Source organism: Malaclemys terrapin, chromosome 1 (assembly GCF_027887155.1).
Source record: "Malaclemys terrapin pileata isolate rMalTer1 chromosome 1, rMalTer1.hap1, whole genome shotgun sequence".
Lineage (NCBI taxonomy): Eukaryota > Metazoa > Chordata > Testudines > Emydidae > Malaclemys > Malaclemys terrapin.
Genome location: NC_071505.1, coordinates 144,942,549 through 144,962,626, shown reverse-complemented (window position 1 = coordinate 144,962,626; position 20,078 = coordinate 144,942,549). Strand labels below are relative to the sequence as shown.

The 20,078-nt window shown below is 44.6% G+C and overlaps 1 protein-coding gene across 1 annotated transcript in view; it reads right to left on the bottom strand.

Annotated features, from left to right (window-relative positions):
- Positions 1 to 20,078, bottom strand: part of MAN1A2 (mannosidase alpha class 1A member 2) — a 320,220-nt gene that overhangs the window by 31,709 nt on the left and 268,433 nt on the right. Inside the window, exon 9 of the mRNA XM_054042404.1 lies at positions 10,346 to 10,461. Coding sequence (XP_053898379.1) covers positions 10,346 to 10,461 — 116 coding nt within the window. The remainder of the gene's footprint in view (positions 1 to 10,345; positions 10,462 to 20,078) is intronic.

Genomic DNA, 20,078 nt, shown 5'->3' with positions numbered 1-20,078 from the left:
AACCCCCCTTCAGGTAGTTGAAGGCTGCTATCAAATCCCCCCTCATTCTTCTCTTCTGGAGACTAAACAATCCCAGTTCTCTCAGCCTCTCCTCATAAGTCATGTGCTCCAGACCCCTAATCATTTTTGTTGCCCTCCACTGGACTCTTTCCAATTTTTCCACATCCTTCTTGTAGTGTGGGGACCAAAACTGGACACAGTATTCCAGATGAGGCCTCACCAATGTCGAATAAAGGGGAACGATCACGTTCCTCGATCTGCTGGCAATGCCCCTACTTATACAGCCCAAAATGCCGTTAGCCTTCTTGGCAACAAGAGCACACTGTTGACTCATATCCAGCTTCTCGTCCACTGTGACCCCTAGGTCCTTTTCAGCAGAACTGCTACCTAGCCATTCGGTCCCTAGTCTGTAGCAGTGCATGGGATTCTTCCGTCCTAAGTGCAGGACTCTGCACTTGTCCTTGTTGAACCTCATCAGATTTTTTTCTGCCCAATCCTCTAATTTGTCTAGGTCCCTCTGTATCCGATCCCTACCCTCTAGTGTATCTACCACGCCTCCTAGTTTAGTGTCATCTGCAAACTTGCTGAGAGTGCAGTCCACACCATCCTCCAGATCATTAATAAAGATATTAAACAAAACCGGCCCCAGGACCGACCCTTGGGGCACTCCACTTGAAACCGGCTGCCAACTAGACATGGAGCCATTGATCACTACCCGTTGAGCCCGACGATCTAGCCAGCTTTCTATCCACCTTACAGTGGACACCTCTGAGAGAATGGGGTTTCCAAATTGCACTGGAGCCACTGATGGGACTCATGTGCCCACAGTTTGCCCTCCTCAAGATGCACAAGTACATAAACCACAAAGAGTACTACTCTATCATTACGCTGGCCCCCATGGACCACAACGGCAGATTTATGAATGTCAGTGTTGGCTGCACTGGAAAAGTTCATGATGCCAGGTTTTCCACCAACTGGGAATCTATGTTCACAGAGAGCCTGGGACACTATTCCCACCACAGGACATTGTCATAAACAGAGTTACTGTCCCCACTGTTTTTCTGGGGGACCCCATGTACCGCCTTTTGCCTCCTCTTATGAAACATACCCTGATTTCAGAGGCCCTGGCAAAAGGAGGTTTAATTACACTCTGAGCAGGTGTAGAGCAGTGGCTGAATGTGCTTTTGGCAGATTGAATTCTGGCTGGAGATGTCTGCAGACTTATTTGCATTCCAAGTGTCATCAATGCTGTCCATGTTACTGTGATGTGCTGTGCTCTTCACAATCTTTTTGAAACCAAAGGTGAGCTATTTCCCTATGACAGCTATAGGCTGCTGAATCGGTGAGAAAGTGCACCTATACAGCTAAAGCTGGATGCATCCAGGCAACAGAAATCATAAGTGCTTTGTGCTCCCAGATTATGGACTTGCATGGGCCAACAGAACATGGAGAATGGTACCTTTATGTCTGTGCTTGTCTGGTGGAGGCGGGCATTGATTACTTGTGTGGGAAGGGGGGTTGATTGCCATGCATTGTACTTTTGAATGACATGACTGCTTATGAAATGGGGGGAGGGGAATGGTATGTCTTGATGTAAATAACTGATGTATGGAATGACGCTTATAGCTTTATTGAGACATGAGTTTTGCATACAACCTCCCAGTTGTCCCTGCACATGTGTTTACCTTTATTATTTGAAATACACATTATATGATGTGTTGCATGATAACAATACAATTTATTTATAAAATAAAAACCTTACACATGTATTGGAAAAGTACACCATTAAACCGCTGCCATTAGCACACCAAAACATTAGCAACACCAAAAGTTTTAAAAGTAAACAAGAACAAAGTGCATAAACAAGTGCAAACAGTTAAACTATGTACAAGACACGCTCCCCTCACTATTGTGTGTCCCCTACTCCTCCTTCCCCTTTCCCTCCCTTCCACATTTGCCATGCGCTTGGTGCTGGGGCAAGAAGGTGGAGGCATCCATGGGGCAGGGGTTCAGCATGAGGGCTGCATGAGGTACATTTGCCCTGTCCAGCTGTTCATAGGGCCCAATTGCATGGGCCACCCAGCCATGAAGTTGTCCAAGCTGTTCCTGGAATGCAGGCCAGGGTACTGCAGAAAGGATTTGGGCCATGGTGCAGGTGCAGCAGGAGCCAGGACTCTTGCAGACATTAGAGACAGCAGCTGCTCAGACAGTTCTCTCTGTTGTGCTCTATCTTCCTCCCTTAATCACCATTCCTGTTCCAGGGACTGCGAAGTGAGCGCCTGCTCCTGCACCGATACCCTGTCCTCAAGCCGCAAAGCTAGCCTGAGCCTTTTCCACTTGCCTCCTGCATGTCTTTCCTCTTGCCACAAATCCCTTTGCCTTTGATACTCAACCTGCTTGTTGGCCCTGTCCAGAACTTCAATCACAAGTTCATCCCAGAAACGCTTCGTCTTGGAATGGTTCATGAAGGTACAATTGATGAGCCAGGCTTCGGTGGTGTGGGCGAACTGTGGAGGTACTGAAGCCTGTAGAGGTCTAGGGGCCTGCAATAGGACAAGATACTGAGGATTACTGTCTCAAATATCTCAGTGCAGAAGCACAGAAACAATTGTTTTGGACTTTCAAGGACAGAAAATGTTAAATTTTGAAACTGAACTTCAGTATATTGGCAGAGGGTGCTTCAGAGTTCACTGGACAGAGCCGGGTTAATCACAGTGAAAGAAGTGCTGAGAGAATGGTATATTAAAAATTAGAACTTTTAAAAAAAAGTTTTTTAGTGAAATGGAGTTTGGGGGGAGGTTGGTGGCCGTGCTACATAAGCTTTTATCACTTCAGGCTTTGCACATTCTGGAGGTCATAACAGTTCTTGTGGTGCCCGACTGGCAAAGAGAGGTGTTATTCCAAGCTGCTGGTGGGAAACCAGATGTGTTGTCATTGAAGTATTCAAATGTATGCAGTGGTGCTGGAACCAGGGGTACTGGGGTGCTGCTGCACCCTCTGGCTTGAAGTAGTAATACCAAACCCCAAAGACATGGTTTCCATTATCAGGACCCCCACTATAAAAATTGTTCCAGCACCCCTGAATGTATGATGACTGAACAGCATATCTACGAGTGGAGTGGGCTGGTGAGCTACTGAGGTGGCCCTGGAAAATACACCCTTCCCCGAAATGTGACTACATATCTGGAGTTCCTGCTACAGGAAAAGTCTGCAGCTATCAGCACCTGGGATTGGGTCAGAATTCATGAGGGAATCAACAGGATATGGCATTATCTTCTAAATGGTTTAGTGCCTCCCCATGGCTTCCGATACAGACTGTTAGGACTGCCTGCAAACACACAGAAATCCATTGCCATCCCCCTTTCCCCCGGCAAATTTCTGGACTGAATTCAAACCCCAGTCGTATTTGGGACTAATGATTTCGTCACCCATGGAAAGCCTGGACTGCATTAATAGAAATGGACATGTGAAAATGGACGACATTTGAACCTCTTCCCTTTCCCTCCCCACCCCGTACAGTTCAGGCTTTTTAGGCAGCTTGTTACACTGTTGAGTTGGTATCAAGCAGCGTACATACAGGGAATGTAATATAAGATTCTCATTCTAACAAACTGGAATGTATTAGCAAAACTGTGTGCCTTAAATATTCTCTCTTACATGCTCGTTTTACTGATTGTGTTTCCTGGTCTCCATTTTTAATTCCCCGTGGTGGGTGGAGAGTGAGGGGACGCCAAGGTGCTGGCATGCAATCCGCCATTAGCAGATATATGCTGCTACCCAGGGCTTATATCTTTTGCACTGGTTCTTAGAGCAGAAATCCCTCCTGTTCCTATATTAATAAACACAAAAATGGAGCCAGAAACTTACCAGGCTCTAGGTAGATTTGCCCTCTTCCATTTCTGATACCAGTCCCTGGGTGAGCTGTTCCTTTGGTGGGGAGAATCAAAAAGCTCCTCCGAGTACGGCCCCAGGATGTGCTGCAGCTTCTCCTGCAGCAAAGCCTCCTCTAGGACCCATTTCGTTAGCAAAGTCTTTTTATTTGCCACATTTGTTGCCTGCTTGTACCCATCGATTCCCATGCTGGCTTCTCAGGCCAGCAGGACACCATCCCAGCTGATCAGGTCATTGTGCACCGCTGGTGGCTCTGTGCTTGGCGCAGTGTCCAGCTCCCAGTCAAACTCATCATAAAACTGGCACGATATCGGTGAGTTGCCAGAGATGCAATTGTTTTTCAGGTACTCAGTCTTGTGCCACTGAATCTGTTCTCTGTGTTGGTCATGGTCCGTTAAATTTCCAATGCTGACAGCATCTTTGCTATTTGTTGGTATGAATAGTCAATCCTGGTACTCTTACTAAAATCCACTGTATAGCCAAAATCTGGCTGTGCTTCCATGACCACGAACTAACACACTTCGTAATGGATTTCTTCTAGTTGGCATTCATTGCAAATGCTGAAGGTTCTCCTAATGTGGGTTTGCAGCTCAATGGTCAGAATAAAATAGATGGGTTAAACGCTAAGCAGCTGCACTGGAACAAGGGGGCTGCTTCAATTTCCCTGGAGTTAACTGGTGATTTTTGGAAGAGAAAGGACAAAGGAAACCATCCCGTTGCATTGTGGGATACTGTTGGAGGACTCCAAGGACCCAAGTATGTTGGGTGGGGGAAGGCTGCATCTACAATGTAAAATGATAGGGCTTGAACCTTGGGTCCAACCTTAACTTGGGCTTTGACCCTCTACCATCATGGAGTCCTAGGACCCTGGGTCTGAGCTGGAGCCCAAGAGATTTGTGTGTAGACAGAAGGGGGGTTTGGGCTTGAGCCTGAGCCCAGGCTTATATTGCAATGTAGATATGCCCAGAGACACAGAACACTTACAAAAAAATGCTGTCATCCATGCACTAGAGATCAACCCTGATTAACTATTCTATGGATTTAATAAAACATCCAAAATGTAGTTAGAGAAAACAATCAGCTATACTTACTGAACACTTGTTTGCACACATATTCCTGCTATGTCTAGCAGAATTGCTGACTACAAAAATAGGCCCTGATCCTGAAAGCTCTTCCACATGGGTGGACCCCGATGCACGTTTGGACCCACCTTAACTTCCCTATGTCTCCATGCAAGCACAGGGGTCTGCCCATATGGAATCACTGGCAAGACTGGGACCATAGGGAGTACAATGACAGATATAGTTTTAAGTGTTTTTGGCTGACCACCATGAAATAAGAAAAATAAATGGGGTTTACATATTCACAGACCACGGTGATAATGAAATACTTTTGATTCCAATAGTAACCAGGGAGGATGCTAAACAGCAACTGATAAACATTTTTAAACATGTCGGACCAGTAACTTGCACCCAAAAATATCAAAAGAGGCTGAGGAGCTGAGGTGCTCTCTGAACTACTGATGTTGCTTTTTTACAAATCTTGGAATACTGGGGAAGTTCTAAAGGACCAGAAAAAGCTAACATTGTGCCAAAAATTAAAAAGAGTAATGGAATGAACTGGGTAACTACAGATCAGATTATCCTGACATCAGTTCCAAGCAAAATCATGGAAAGGCTCAGATAGGATGCAATTAGTAAAGAGCTAGAGACAGCAGCAAACTAATGCAAATCAACATAGCTTTATAAAAAATAGGTCCTCTCAAAAAATTTCAAATCTTTTTAAAATTAAATCACAAGTTTGACAAAAGTAACTGTGTTGACATAATAGACTTCAGTAAGGCATCTGACGTACGATATTCTGAGTAAAAATGTAGCATTATATAAAATCAATGTAGCACATGGTAAATGGATTAAAAACTGGCTAACGGACCCATCACAAAACACAATTACAAATGGGGGATCATTATCCAATGAGGGCATTACAGTGGGGCCTCTTAGGGAGAGGCCAGTACTCTAAGTTGTCCAAAGTAACAAAATTAAAAGCCAGAGTGTTATATAAAACTGTATGGGAAAAGGTACAAAAAGGAGACAGAAAAACTGAATTAGTCAAAACAAGAGTCTACTGATACTACCCAAGGATGGTGTTAAGATCAGGACTGGTAAACAAGAGGAGAATGGAATTGGAAGCTAATGAAGCAAAACTGAAGTGTCAGAAATTAGGTCTAATTGCTGGACCAAATAATGAGGGGATGAACTATTTCCCCCATCATTCCCTTTTGCAGTCCTTAAAAATAAGACTTCATGGATCAAAATTTTTGGAGTCTGGGTGGACCGAAAGGAGCAATCTTCACCACCATGGCTCCCACCACTATCTCTTGGAACTCCAGGAGCCACTGTGACACTATTGGACTTTCATCCTTCTGATCCTGAGAGATGTCCTGCCCACAATGGGCCAGAGAGAAACCCACATGATATCACCCTCTTCACTGGCCCCAGCTAAATCACCTGAAATGTGAGATTTGGGTTCCTGCTGTGATTCCTATCGCATGTGTCCTTTTCCTTCCCACACCTTATTTCTTCTCTTTCCTCTCTTTTTGCTTTCTGTTTAATAAAAACTTAGCTGATCTGGCCAAGACTGCATCTTTTGCAACATTGCTGTGAGCCAGTAATCAGAGAGGCAATGAAAGCAATATCTTAAACAGCCCGATTCTGATATGAGTTTTCTAGGCCTTGGAGTGGCTGATAAGACAGTGTGCTGTGCCTGTGTTTCTTCAGCTGAAAGGTTGCAAGTGCAAAAGTCAGCGCCAGAGACAGAAGCTGCATTTTGTGTCTTTGCAGTCCTTTTCTCTCCTTTTGTGTGTTCGTCTTGTTGTGTCTTTCCCCCAAAAGGACATTTTTACTGTCTTTAATGTCCTCTAAAAGACTGTCAGACTGGGTTTTTTTTCCGTATAAAAACTCTCTACATCTAAAGGTAAAGGGAACAAGGACCATTCTTAAAATAAAAGCCTTACTTATTACTTTACATTTCAAATGCTTTAACTGCTTTTCCTTTTTTTTTTTGTAATTTTAATAAAAGATTAATAAGATTTTTAGTGGTGTGTTTGCCATTGTAAGCAGGCTGAGGTCTCTGTACTCAAAAACTGGAACCATGTTTAAATGTTTAGAGTTGTACAGTGAAAGGATGAAGTAGATCCCTGTGACTCTCTGAATTCATTAATTCCATCAAAATTAACACAACAAATCCCACAGGGATCAGATCTTGATCCAATGCTATTCAGTATCAATGATCTGCAAGAAAATATAAAATCACTGCTGAAAGTTTTCAGGTGACACAAAAATTGGCAGAGTTGTTAACAATCATAAAGACAGGTCAGTTCTACAGAGCAGTGTAAAACAAATAATAAGCTGGGCATATTTGAACATCATGTGTTTTAATATAGCTAAATGCAAGGCCATACATAGAATCATAGGACTGGAAGGGACCTCGGGAGGTCATCTAGTCCAGTCCCCTGCACTCATGACAGGACTAAGTATTATCTAGACCAATGGTTCTCAAACTTTTTTTTTCGTGGATCACTTGAAAATTGCTGAGGGTCTCAGCGGATCACTTAATGATCTTTCCAAATGTTTGTACCATTAGCTAACTATTATAAAGCGCTTTGGATAAAAGTACTATCTAAAAAAACCCCTTAATAATAAACGTTTTTTTGTGCTACAAATAAAAGCACACAACTTGTATTTTCATATCAGTAGTCTTACCTTTCTAATGCGACGGATGTGCCCTCTCTCCCACACCGCATCAGCACCCGAGCTGGGACTGGAAAAGAGGGGGAAGGTCTCTCCCCGGCAGCCACAGCCCTGGAGCTGGGGAAAGTCACCTCTTTCTCTGGCTGCCGCAGCCCTGCACGTCCCGAATTCCCCCACCCCCTCTTCTCACCCCACTGCCCCCTCCCACCTACCCCCTATTCCCCCCAAGTCCAGCACCTCACCTTACGTGTGCATCTTCTCCAGGGTCCAGGCACCTAATTAGTGGAGCCAAGCCTGCATGGCTCCACTAATTAGGTAGGTGGCCCTTCATTCTCTCATGTGTGGCCACTCAGGCGCGCACCGTAGAGGGAACTATCCGCGAACCACCTGAATGGAGCTCTTGGACCACTGGTGGTCCACAGACCACAGTTTGAGAACCTCTGATCTAGACCATTCCTGACAGGTGTTTGTCTAACCTGTTCTTTAAAATCTCCAAAGATGGAGATTCCACAACCTCCCTAGGCAATTTATTCCAGTGCTTAACCACCTTGACAGTTAGGAAGTTTTTCCTAATGTCCAACCTAAACCTCCCTTGCTGCAATTTAAGCCCATTGCTTCTTGTACTATCCTCAGAGGTTAAGAAGAACAATTTTTCTCCCTCCTCCTTGTAACAACCTTTTATGTACTTATGACTGTTATCATGTCCCCTCTTAGTCTTCTCTTTTCCAAACTAAACAAGCCCATTTTTTTCAGTCTTCCCTCATAGGTTATGTTTTCTAGACCTTTAATCTTTTTTGTTGCTCTTCTCTGGACTTTCTCCAGTTTGTCCACATCATTCCTGAAATGTGGCGCCCAGAACTGGACACAATACTCTAGCTGAGGCCTAATCAGCGTGGAGTAGAGTGGAAGAATTACTTCTCGTGTCTTGCTTACAACACTCCTGCTAATACATCCCAGAATTATGTTTGGTTTTTATGCAACAGTGTTACACTGTTGACTCATATTTAGCTTATGGTCTACTATGACCCCCAGATCCCTTTCTGTAGTACTCCTTCCTAGGCAGTCATTTCCCATTTTGTATGTGTGCAACTGATTGTTCCTCCCTAAATGGAGTATTTTGCATTTGTCTTTATTGAATTTCATCCTAATTACTTCAGACCATCTAGGAATCAAGAATATAGGTCACATTTATAGGATGGGGGATTGTGTGGGCCAAATTAGGGTCAACATTTAACAAAGATGATTGTGTTTGAAACCACAAGAGTGTAATCACATGAACAGTGTATCATAGCATTAGTACAGAAGTCCCCAAACTATGGGGCAACCCCCTAAGGAGGCACGGAGGGGGGGTCCACCTGGAGCCCGGGCCAGCTCCCACCGAGCCAGCTCCCACCGGGCCACCCAGTTCCACTCCTGGCCCCGACTCCAGCTGCTGGCCCTGCAACCGGGACCCTGGCTGCCAGCTGTGCACCTGGGGCCCCGGCTGCTGGCCCCACGCCGCAAGGAAAAAAGCTTGGGAACTACTGCATTAGTAATATGCCTGGAATAATACTGTGTCTGCCTACAGAGATGTTTCAAAGATTATCCAACAATGTATGAAAATCTATATTCTAGTACTATATTTAATTGGTGATCATACTCATCAAGGTGAATAACCTAAACATTTAAAACGTTTTAAAGAAAAAAACCTTGTAATTAGCCTCCTGACTCTTGACAAGGATTCCCATTCTCCCCCAGTCTGATCTGGAAGGAAAAAATTAAGCCACAGGTCATCCTAGGAGTGGACCATGCGTGACCCATAATTACTAGAAGCAGGAAGAGAGGGAGGAAGAGAGCAAGCCTAAGGGCTTGTCTATACTTACGCGCTGGTTCGGCAGCTGGAAATCGAACTTCTGGGTTCGATTTATCGCGTCTTGTCTGGACGCGATAAATCGAACCCAGAAGTGCTCCCCGTCGACTCCGGTAATCCTGCTCGGCTCGAGGAGTACGCGGAGTCGACGGGGGAGCCTGCCTGCCGCGTCTGGACCGCGGTAAGTTCGAACTAAGGTACGTCGACTTCAGCTACGTTATTCACGTAGCTGAAATTGCGTACCTTAGTTCGAATTGGGGGGTTAGTGTAGACCAGGGCTTAGTTCAGTACTATGCTGACACCACTCAACGTTAAGATCCAACAAAATCACATTACAAGGTGGCATGAAAAACACTGCAAAGAGAGTCACCGTGGGAGGACACTGGTTTGTAACGTCTACACAGTTACTAACTAAATATTTTGTATAACATCTAAATACTTTCAAAAAGAATTTAAGAAATAAAAAATTCAGGACCCCAATTCCTAGTGTCATTACATACACTTAACAGGCAAGAAGACTATCCATGATGTCATGGGGAATTTTGCACATATAGGGTTGTAGGATCAGTCCCAATTAAATTTCACCTTGATTTTCTGTAGCTAATCGTTTTGAAGGAGTTGATATTTTTTAGTACGATAATCTGCACTAAATAGATTACACTGAAATATTTTTTCTTAAACTACACAAAAGGAAAGGTTTCTGTTGTATTCTTGGAGCCTTAAAAACAACCAAATTGCTTTCCAAGTAGACTTAATAAAACAGGTAAAGTCCTGTGCTTCCCAGTTATCAAAAGTGTTTTTTTTAATGGCACTATTTTTATCCATTACATAGAAAAACTCAGTGGATTATAATCACCTCAATAGCATCGTCGTACATTTTCCTTGCCTCCGTGTCCATTTTGTCTGACATCAACCAGGCTTTCAATAAGTATTCATAAAAACTGTCTCCCAGCCCGCCCACGGATGTGTGATCTATAACAGAGAAAAAGAGAATAAAATGTAGGGGGTTTTAATACAGTACCACCTTGGATTTATCCAGGACAAAATTCTACATTTTGTTTAAGCCCCTACCAGTTTCAAACCGTCATTATTTTAATCCAGTTCAGCAGCTATTTCCCCTCAAACCTTTTATTTCATTTTCTTGGAATCTGTCCCACCGCAGGCATCACAATTTTCCTACTGTGCATGTTCAGTATTCCTCATTCTGTGTCATTTACAGAGTAAAGCTGACCCTTCCATGTCACAGATTTAATGTAAGGAATGTTTTGGCTCCATTACACAGAACTTAATCTTTTCATCGTTTGTTGTTGTTGTTGTTTTAAATAAATAAGAACGTATACTCTCAGATTCAATAGCAGGGATATAATTGTAACATGTAGCTATATAAATTGTTCAAACCCATAGGGAATCTGTTCTTTCAAGGACATTTTTATTATTCATTATGAAATAATAACTTACAGAACCTGCAAAATGTGCCAAGGTAAATACTCATATTCATGTTCTTTCACAGTTAAATTGGTGACTACCTTCCTTTGCAGTATACAGTGCAAGCCTTGTTCTGTTACCCCAGGTATAGTTCAACTGGAGTTGGGGAACTGAACAAGGCATGCACTGTTCACTACATTGTTAGCTGTGCTTTCTTGAATATCTATTAGAATCCAACACCAATGAACGCTGGGTCTCCTTAAGTACGTACACAGTGATCCTTACTGTGATGATTTTCATTTCAAGGGCTGCTTATCCTTAGAAGTCACATTCATCACATTCAAAGGCATGTTCACATGTACCCACAGACAGCACGGTAAGGACATCAGAGAATATCTGTGAGAATTTGGTGAATCTACTTACATAATGCATGCTGTTTTATATTGGGGACTCTCCATGTGTACCTGTGTCAGACTACGAGTTTTACTTTCAATGCGGGGTTTGTTTTCCTTCTCTGCTGTCTTTTACCTTCATATTAAGCTAAAACCCACAGGAGGTGACATAAGCTCTTGCCAAGGAAATTAAAATAAATAATAAGAGGTTTTATTAGGCTATGTCAACACTAGCACTTTTGTCGGTAAAGCTTTTGTTGGTCAGGGGAGTGCAAAAAACACCCCTCTGACTGACATAAGTTACACTGACAGAAGCGCCAGTGTGGATGGTGCTATGTTGGTGGGAGATGCTCTCGCCCGACATAGCTACTGCCACTCATTGGGGGTGGTTTAATTATGTCGGCATAGAGCAGCTACACGGGCGACCTTATAGGGGTGCAGCTGCAGCAGTACAGCGGTGCTGCTGTAAGATGTGTAGTGTAGACGTAGCCTTAGTTACATAAATAAAAAGGGAATAAGGAAGGATGAGGTTGGGCCGCTACACAGTGTGGATAGGAAGGAGATTAAAGATAATCTAGGTATGGCCCCAAAACTAAATGAATACTTTGCCTCAGTTTTCAGTAAGAATGATAATATAGAGCATGTGCATGAAGACAGTATGGCTGATGGAAATGAGTGTCTATAGCTGGAAATTACCACATGATGTTGAAGAAAAACGTAAAGAGCTTAATGTGCTCTGTAGCAGGGTGGTCCCCTGCTCCTGCCCTGAAGGGCTTAAAACAGCCAGAGAGGAGGGCTGGGGCAAAGGAAAAACTACAAGGCTGATTGGGAAGCAGCCGCAGCTGGGTCATGCCCCAATCAGGCCTCAGCTGGCCTGTATAAAAAGGTTGGGAGCCAGGAGCTCAACAGTCTCTCTCTGCCTTCAGAGTGAGAAGGGCCTGGCTGCAGCAAGCTAGACATAGGGTACCTGAGTGGAGCAGGGCTGGGGACAGGCTGAGGAGCTGAGGAGCTCCAGCCTGGATAGCCCCAGGCTGCGGCCTAGTAGGAGGCCAAAGGGTACTGGGGGTTGCAGAGGGCAGCCCAGGGGTAGGCCAAGGCAGCAGGTCCAAACCCAACCTTACCTGTGATGAGTGGCCTATACTGCAGTCTGCCCCAGGGAGCGGGGGCTAGTTGGTGACTGGCAGTGGCCTTATTCTGAGGTGAGGTAGGGATAGTGGGTGGGGGTTCCCCAGGGAGGGGAGACCCTAGTACTGAGGGGTTACTGCCAGGGGGCAGCACCCCAGATACAAGGGCACCAGGGTCCAGGAGGGATACGGGGGCCAGAGGACAGGCAGATCACTGGCCTGCAGGGGGCTCTCCAGGACGCTGGAAGAGCTAATTCCCAGAAGAGACCAGCAAGAGGCGCCACAGTGGTGAGTCCGCCCCTCTACATGCTCAAACTGGGGGGACTGGGTAATTTTCATCACAGAATACTGAAAGAAATTGGCACATGAGATTGCTAGTCCAGGAACAAGGATTTTTAATAAAACTATTTGCGGGGTAGTACCATATGACTAGAGAATGGCTAATGTTGTACTTATATTTAAGAAAAGGAAAAAAAGTGATCCAGGCCGTTACAGATCTGTTAGTCAGACCATAACAGGGTTCAAAAAAGAACTAGATAAATTCATGGAGGATAGGTCCATCAATGGCTATTAGCCAGGATGAGCAGGAATGGTGACCCTAGCCTCTGTTTGCCAGAAGCTGGGAATGAGCGACAAATGATCACTTGATGATTATCTGTTCTGTTCATTCCCTCTGGGGCACCTGGCACTGGCCACTGTTGGAAGACAGGATACTGGGCTAGATGGACCTTTGGTCTGACCCAGTAGGGTCATTCTTATGTTCTTATGTTCTCAGTAGCATGCAAGGTTTTAGAGCAAATTGTGAAGAAAAGAACAATTAAATTCACAAAGGTAAATGGTAAAGGGGATGGAACGCAACATGGATTTAGCAAAGTCAGATCATGCCAGACTAACCAGATTTCCTTCTTTGAGAAAATAACTGATTTTTTAGATAAGGGAAGTCAGTACATCCAATATATTTGGACTTCCATAAAGTGTTTGATGTCACCTGTGGGTCCGGGGACAGAACAGGCCCACTGTTCCTCCTGCATGTTGTAAGAAGCGACTAAAAGGGGGCTGCCTGGAGAGGAATGGGCTCCACCAGGTTAGAAATTTGCCCAAGACACACCATATGATGAGCAAGTCAACAATGTCCATACCGGATTGATCGCAGCCCAGGTTAATAATGACCGCGCCATCCATATCCCACCAGGGCAGACACGACAAGTATACTACTGGTGTAACCCCAACAAAGAGGGTCTGTGGAAGATATAACATCACCATAGCCACATGGAATGTAAGGACATTGAGACAAATAGGGAAGTTGAAAGAACTCATGTACGAAATGGAACAATACACCTGGCACCTCCTAGGAATCTCTGAGGTCACATAGAAGAACTTTGGAGAGGTACTAACGGAAGAAGGCCATGTACTCTATTACAGTGGAGAGGACAAACATGTAAATGGCATAGGATTTTTTGTGTGTAAAGATATCAAGAATTCAGTATTAGGATGCCGCCCAAAGTCCAGCAGGCTTATTTCCATCCGTCTAAAGGCAGTACCGTTTAATATCACAGTGGTACAAGTCTACGCCCCTACAACAGACTATGACGATGAGCAAATTGAAGATTTTTACAATCAGATCCAAGACATCATCAATAAGGAAGATATCAAGAAAGATATCTTGATTGTACAAGGAGGTTGGAATGCTAAAGTGGGTACTGACACACAGGCAGATTGGCGAGATTATTGTGGCCCTTTCTGTAATGCGGTAACCAATGAGAGAGGATTGAGCCTTTTGGAGTTTGCCAGCTATAACAATTTGGCTCTTTTAAACACATTAGGAGCACATAAAGCATCCAGACGATAAACATGGCACACACCTAATGGTCTACATCACAGCCAGATCGACTACATCATGGTGCAAAATCGATTTCATTCTGGGATTAACAGAGCTAAAACAAGGAGCTTCCCCAGTGCTGATATTGGAAGTGTCATGACCTTGTGATGCTAAATTTTTGACTGTGGCTAAGGAAAATCGTCAGGCCAAAGCTCACCAGAACCAAGTTTGACTTAGAAAGACTCAGAGACCGAAACATTGCAGAGTAATTCCAAGCAATGGTCGGTGGAAAATTTGCCCCGCTGCTTGCTCTAGAGGAAGACATAGAAACAATGACCAACAATTTCAACGCTGTAATGAATGAGGCAGCAATGGACATCCTTGGGAAACATCGTAAGAAGACAAAACAGTGGGTCACAAATGAAATACTACAACTGTGTGACATTAGAAAATAACTTAAGAGATACAAGAATAGCACAGAGAGCTGATAAATACAGAGCGATTGGCAGAAAGATCAAGAAAGGAATGAAGGTGGCCAAGGAGATATGGATTGAAAAACAATGCTCTAAAATTTAAGAGTGTATCGATAATAAAAATAGCAAATGAGCCTTCCAGGTTGTAAAAGATCTGACGAAGGAAAGATGGACCAAAGCTAACGCAATTCAAGACAAAGAGGGGAATAGTCTTATAGAAGAAAGGGACATCATCAATAGGTGGACAAACTACTGCTCTGATCTATACAACCACCAGACAAATGAAGATCCTAGTGTCTTAGATAGCCCAGATTCAACAGAGGAGGATAACTTTCCAATACTATGTGAAAAAGTGGAGACAGCTGTGAAATCACTCAAGAATGGAAAGGCTACAGGTATTGACAACACCCCAGCCAAACTGATGAAATTGGGAGGAGAAAAAGTAATAGATGTACTCAACAAGACCTGGCAGACCGGCGAGTGGCCTTCCATGTGGACTCAGTCACTAATAATCACTCTGCCAAAGAAAGGCAACCTGCAATTGTGTCAAAATTATCAGACCATAAGCTTAATTAGCCATCCCAGAAAAGTGATGTTGAAAGTCATATTGAACAGATTGAAGCCACAAGCAGTATTTACAACACCAGTAGGACATCTCCCACATCTTTGTTGGCTTCAAGAAGGCGTTTGACAGATTATGGCACAAAGCTCTCTGGGAAACCATGAAGAAGTATAATGTTGGTCATAAGCTTATTCTTACCATTAAACATCTGTATGCCAAGGCCAGCAGTGCAGTTTTCGTCACTGGCACAACAGGAGAGTGGTTTCGCACCACTGTTGGAATCCGGCAAGGCTGCCTTCTTTCGCCCACATTATTCAACATCTACTTGGAGCGCATAATGACTGATGCCCTAGAAGATCACATATGCACAGTCAGCATTGGAGGGAGAACAAACTCAAATCTTCGGTTCGCTGATGACATTGGTGGCCTGGCAGGCAGCGAAGATGAACTTGCCAACCTTGTGAAACGATTGGATGAAACCTCTGCAAAATATGGCATGGAAATCAGTGCAGAGAAAACCAAGCTGATGACAAACAAATATGATGGGATCAGCTCACATATCACTGTCAGTGGACACGAGCTGAAGACAGTGAAACAGTTCAAGTATTTGGAGGCAATCATCACTGATGAAGGATCCAAGGCAGAAATTCGGGCAAGAACTGTGCAAACAACAGCAGCAGTGGCAAAGCTAAAGCCAATTTGGAAGGATAAGAACATCTCCCTGGAATTCAAACTGAAACTGCTGCACGCATCGGTCATCTCCATTTTTCTGTATGCGTGCGAGACATGGACCCTTATGGCAGAACTTGAATGGAAAATACAGGTAGTAAAGATAAGATACTTCCGTAAAATCTCCTACTTTGACCACATCACTAATGAAGAGGTCTGCAACATCATCAGCCAATGCGCTCGGTCAAACGAAGACCTCCTGACGACTGTGAAGAAGCACAAGCAGAAGTGGTACGGCATGTAACAAGATCATCTGGTCTATCCAAGTTCATCCTCCAAGGGACAGAACAGGGGAAGAGAAGAAGAGGTAGACAGAAGAAGAGATGGATTGACAACATAAAAGAGTGGACAGGAATGGACTTCGCGGAGACTCGAGCACTGACACACAATCATCAGGGGTGGAAACAATTGGTTGACTGCTCATCAATGATGGTGCCCCAATGACCAATGCGGTTATGAGAGTGATGATGATGATGATGATGAAAGTGTTTGATACGACACCACATAGGAAATTATTAGTTAAATTAGAGAAGATGTGGATCAGTACAGGCATTGTAAGGTGGATAAGGAATTGGCTAAAGGGGTGAAGACAACAGGTTGTGCTGAAAGATGAACTATCAGACTGGAGGGAGGTTACTAGTGAAGTTCCTCAAGGAGGGGTCTTGGGACCCATCTTAGTCAATATTTTTATTAATGACCTGGGCCCAAAAAGTAGCAGTGTGCTAACGAAATGTCCTATGATATCAAGTTGGGAGGCATCACCAATACAGAGGAAGATCAGAACATTACACAGGAAGATCTGGATGACTTTGAAGACTAGAGTGACAGAAATGGGATGAAATTCAATAGCAAAAATACAAAATCATGTATTATGGTCTAATAATAAGAATTTCTGCTACAAGCTGGGAGACTCATCAATTGCAGGCGACACAGGAGGAGAGAGACCTGGGTGTGTGGGTTGATCAAAGGATGACTAAACGCCACCAATGTCCTGTGACAGTGAAAAAGGCAAATGCAATCCTAAAATGTTAGGCAAGGCATTTATTCCATTAGAGGTAGAGACGTATTAATGCCATTTACAAGGCATTTACATCTGGAATACTGTGCACAATTTTGATCACTCATGTTCAAGAAAAAGTAAACTGGAACGTGTGCAAAGAAAAGCTACTAGGATGATCAGGGGAATGGAAGGCTTGAGAGGAGACTGGAAGAGCTTGGCTTGTTCAGTCTAGCAAAAAGAAGGCTGAGGGGGATATGATTGTGCTGTATAAACACATTGGGGGGTAAATACCAGGAAGGGTGAAGGACTATCTAAGCTAAAGGATGATGTTGTAACAAGAACAAATGGATGTAAACTGGCCATGAACAAATTCAGGCTGGAAATTAGATTTCAACCATTAGAGGGATGTGGCTCTGGAACAGACTCCTGATAAGAGTTGTGGGTGCAAACAACTTAGTTTTAAGAGAGAAGGGGACACATTTATAAGTGCCATTGTATGATGGGGTTGCTTGTGATGGTGGGGGGAAGGCTCAACAGGCCTGTGGCTTACTTCTGGTTTATGTCTTATGTTACTAAAGCTCATGCTTCAGGGTTTCAGCTGGCCACCACAGAGGTCAGGAAGGAATCCTTCCCACCCTCTGCAACGTATTCGGGGAGGTTTTTTATCCCCTTCCTTTGAAGCATTAGGGATGGCCACAATTGGAAATGGGATAATGGGCAGCATTGGCCAGGGCTCTGAGGTGGCACCAAGCATTCACTTTCTCAGGTGCTTGGTTGGCTGGTTCTTGGTCCCATGCTCAAGATCTAACTGATCACCATATGTGGGGCTGGGAAGAAATTTCCTCCTAAGTCATATTGGTGGTAATGTTGGGGGCTTTTCACCTTCTCTGTAGTGTGTGGGTGCAAGTCACTTGCCAGGATTATCTGGGTATACCTCACTTAATACTCTACCATTGTGGGGGCCTCAAGCATTGGTGCACCTCAGTCCTTCCTATTCCCTGCCTGTGGCACATAATAGTCCAGTCTCCTGAGGGTCTCCTTTACTTTCGTCTCATTTCCTTTGTTGGGCTTAATGTGCAGGTAGTGTTTGTCTCCTGTGATATACAGGAGGGCAGATTAGATGACCTCGTGATCCATTCTGGTCTAAAACTCTGTGACTCTGTGACAGGGCTAACAATGGAGAGTCATTCATTCAAATGGACAACTCTTAGATAAAGCGATGGTTATTATGGTGGCAGTGTGTATGGACCTGTAACAGTGTGAATTACACAAGTGCAAAGATACCTCAGGATCACCACTCCTCACAGCACTTAGATTTCTTTATAGTGAAAACAAGTAAAAGTTTATATAACGAAGAACAGCGATCCAAGAACAAGCAAGCAAAGTACTGGAAACATATGGTTACGTATAAAATAAAAACATAAAACATCTTCTAGACCCTAAACTTAACTACCAAGACATTGTCATGTCATATAGAGCAAAAGCTCATATTCTTCCAGTGTATTACAGCCAAGCTTGGCTGTGATCTTCCATTCATGAGACAAGTCAAGTTGTGCTCTTGTCTCTTCAGTGGCTGTGACCAGTGGGTGACTGGGAACCAGAGGCAGTCAGGCTCAGTGAGTCCAGAAACTCTTTGGGAGGGGGGGAGTGGAAGGGACAGGAAAGTCGGAGGCACGCTCTCCTGTTCTGATCTTGCTTCCCATTACCATCTTCTACCCCTTTCCCCTAGCTAGTCTCCCCTACCCCTGCTTCCTCCAGGTTAGAGTTAGACACTAGGGTCAGGACACCTAGCAGTTCTGCTCCTTTCCCTGCTTCCATGGCCCCTTTTAGTGGGTCCCTGAAAGCGTGTGTGGTGGGGGGCAGGTAAAAGGACTCTCCAGGGTACTGGGGGGCACATAACTTTACTCCTTCCTCCCCATCCCAGTATTCTCTAGGCAGTACTGAAGAATCCCTATTTTATGGACTAATGGGGGATTGGGGATTTCATACAATAAAAAATTCTTAAAATTGAACATCTTAAAATTACAGTGCATAAATGTATTCATTGTTCAATGACAGTGTACATAATTAGGGCCCTACCAAATTCACAGTCTGTTTTGGTCAATTTCATGGTCACAGCATTTTAAAAATTGTAAATGTCATGATTTCAGCTATTTAAATCTGAAATTCATGGTGTTGTAATTGTAGGGCTCCTGACCCAGAAAGGAGTTGTGTGTGTGTGTGTGTGTGTTGGGGGAGGTTATGGTACTGCTATCCTTACTTTTGTGCTGCTGCTGGTGGCAGCGCTGCCGTCAAAGCTGGGCAGCTGGAGAGCAGCGGCAGCTGGCAGGGAGCCCAGCTCTTATGGCAGAGCCACCGCCAACAGCAGCACAGATGTAAGGATGGCATGATATGGTATTGCCACCCTTACTTCTAGGCTGCTGCCTGTAGAGCTGGGCCCTCAGTCATCAGCTGCTGCTCTCTGGCCACCTAGCTCTGAAGACAGCGCAGAAGTAAGGGTGGCAATACCGTGACTTCCCTAAAATAACCTTGCAATCCCCTACAACTCCTTTTTGGGTCAGGTCCCCCAGTTTGAGAAACGCTGGTCTCCCCCATGAAATCTATGTAGTAGAGGGTAAAAGTACAGAAAAGGCCAGACTCATGGTCCGTGATGCATTTTTCATGGCCATGAATTTGGTAGGGCCCAACCCGCAGTTTGAAAACCACTGATGTATAGGGCCCTACCAAATGTAAGGCACTGGGTCGTGGTGGCTCTGGTCAGCACTGCCAACCGGGCCGTTAAAAGTCCCATCAGCAATGCTGCCAGGATAAGGCAGGCTAGTCCCTACCTGTTCTGACACCGCGCTGCGCCCCGGAAGCGGCCAGCTGCAGGTCCGTCTCCGCACTCCTATTGGCCGGTTCCTGTGGGTGAGAGCCTCACAGAGCCGCTTGCGCACCTCTATCTAGGAGTCAGACCTACTGCTGGCCGCTTCTGGGGCGCAGAGTGGTCCGCGGTGCCAGGACAGGCAGGAAGCCTGCCTTATCATCCCCATTGCACTGCTGAGTGGGAGCCACCCAAGGTAAGC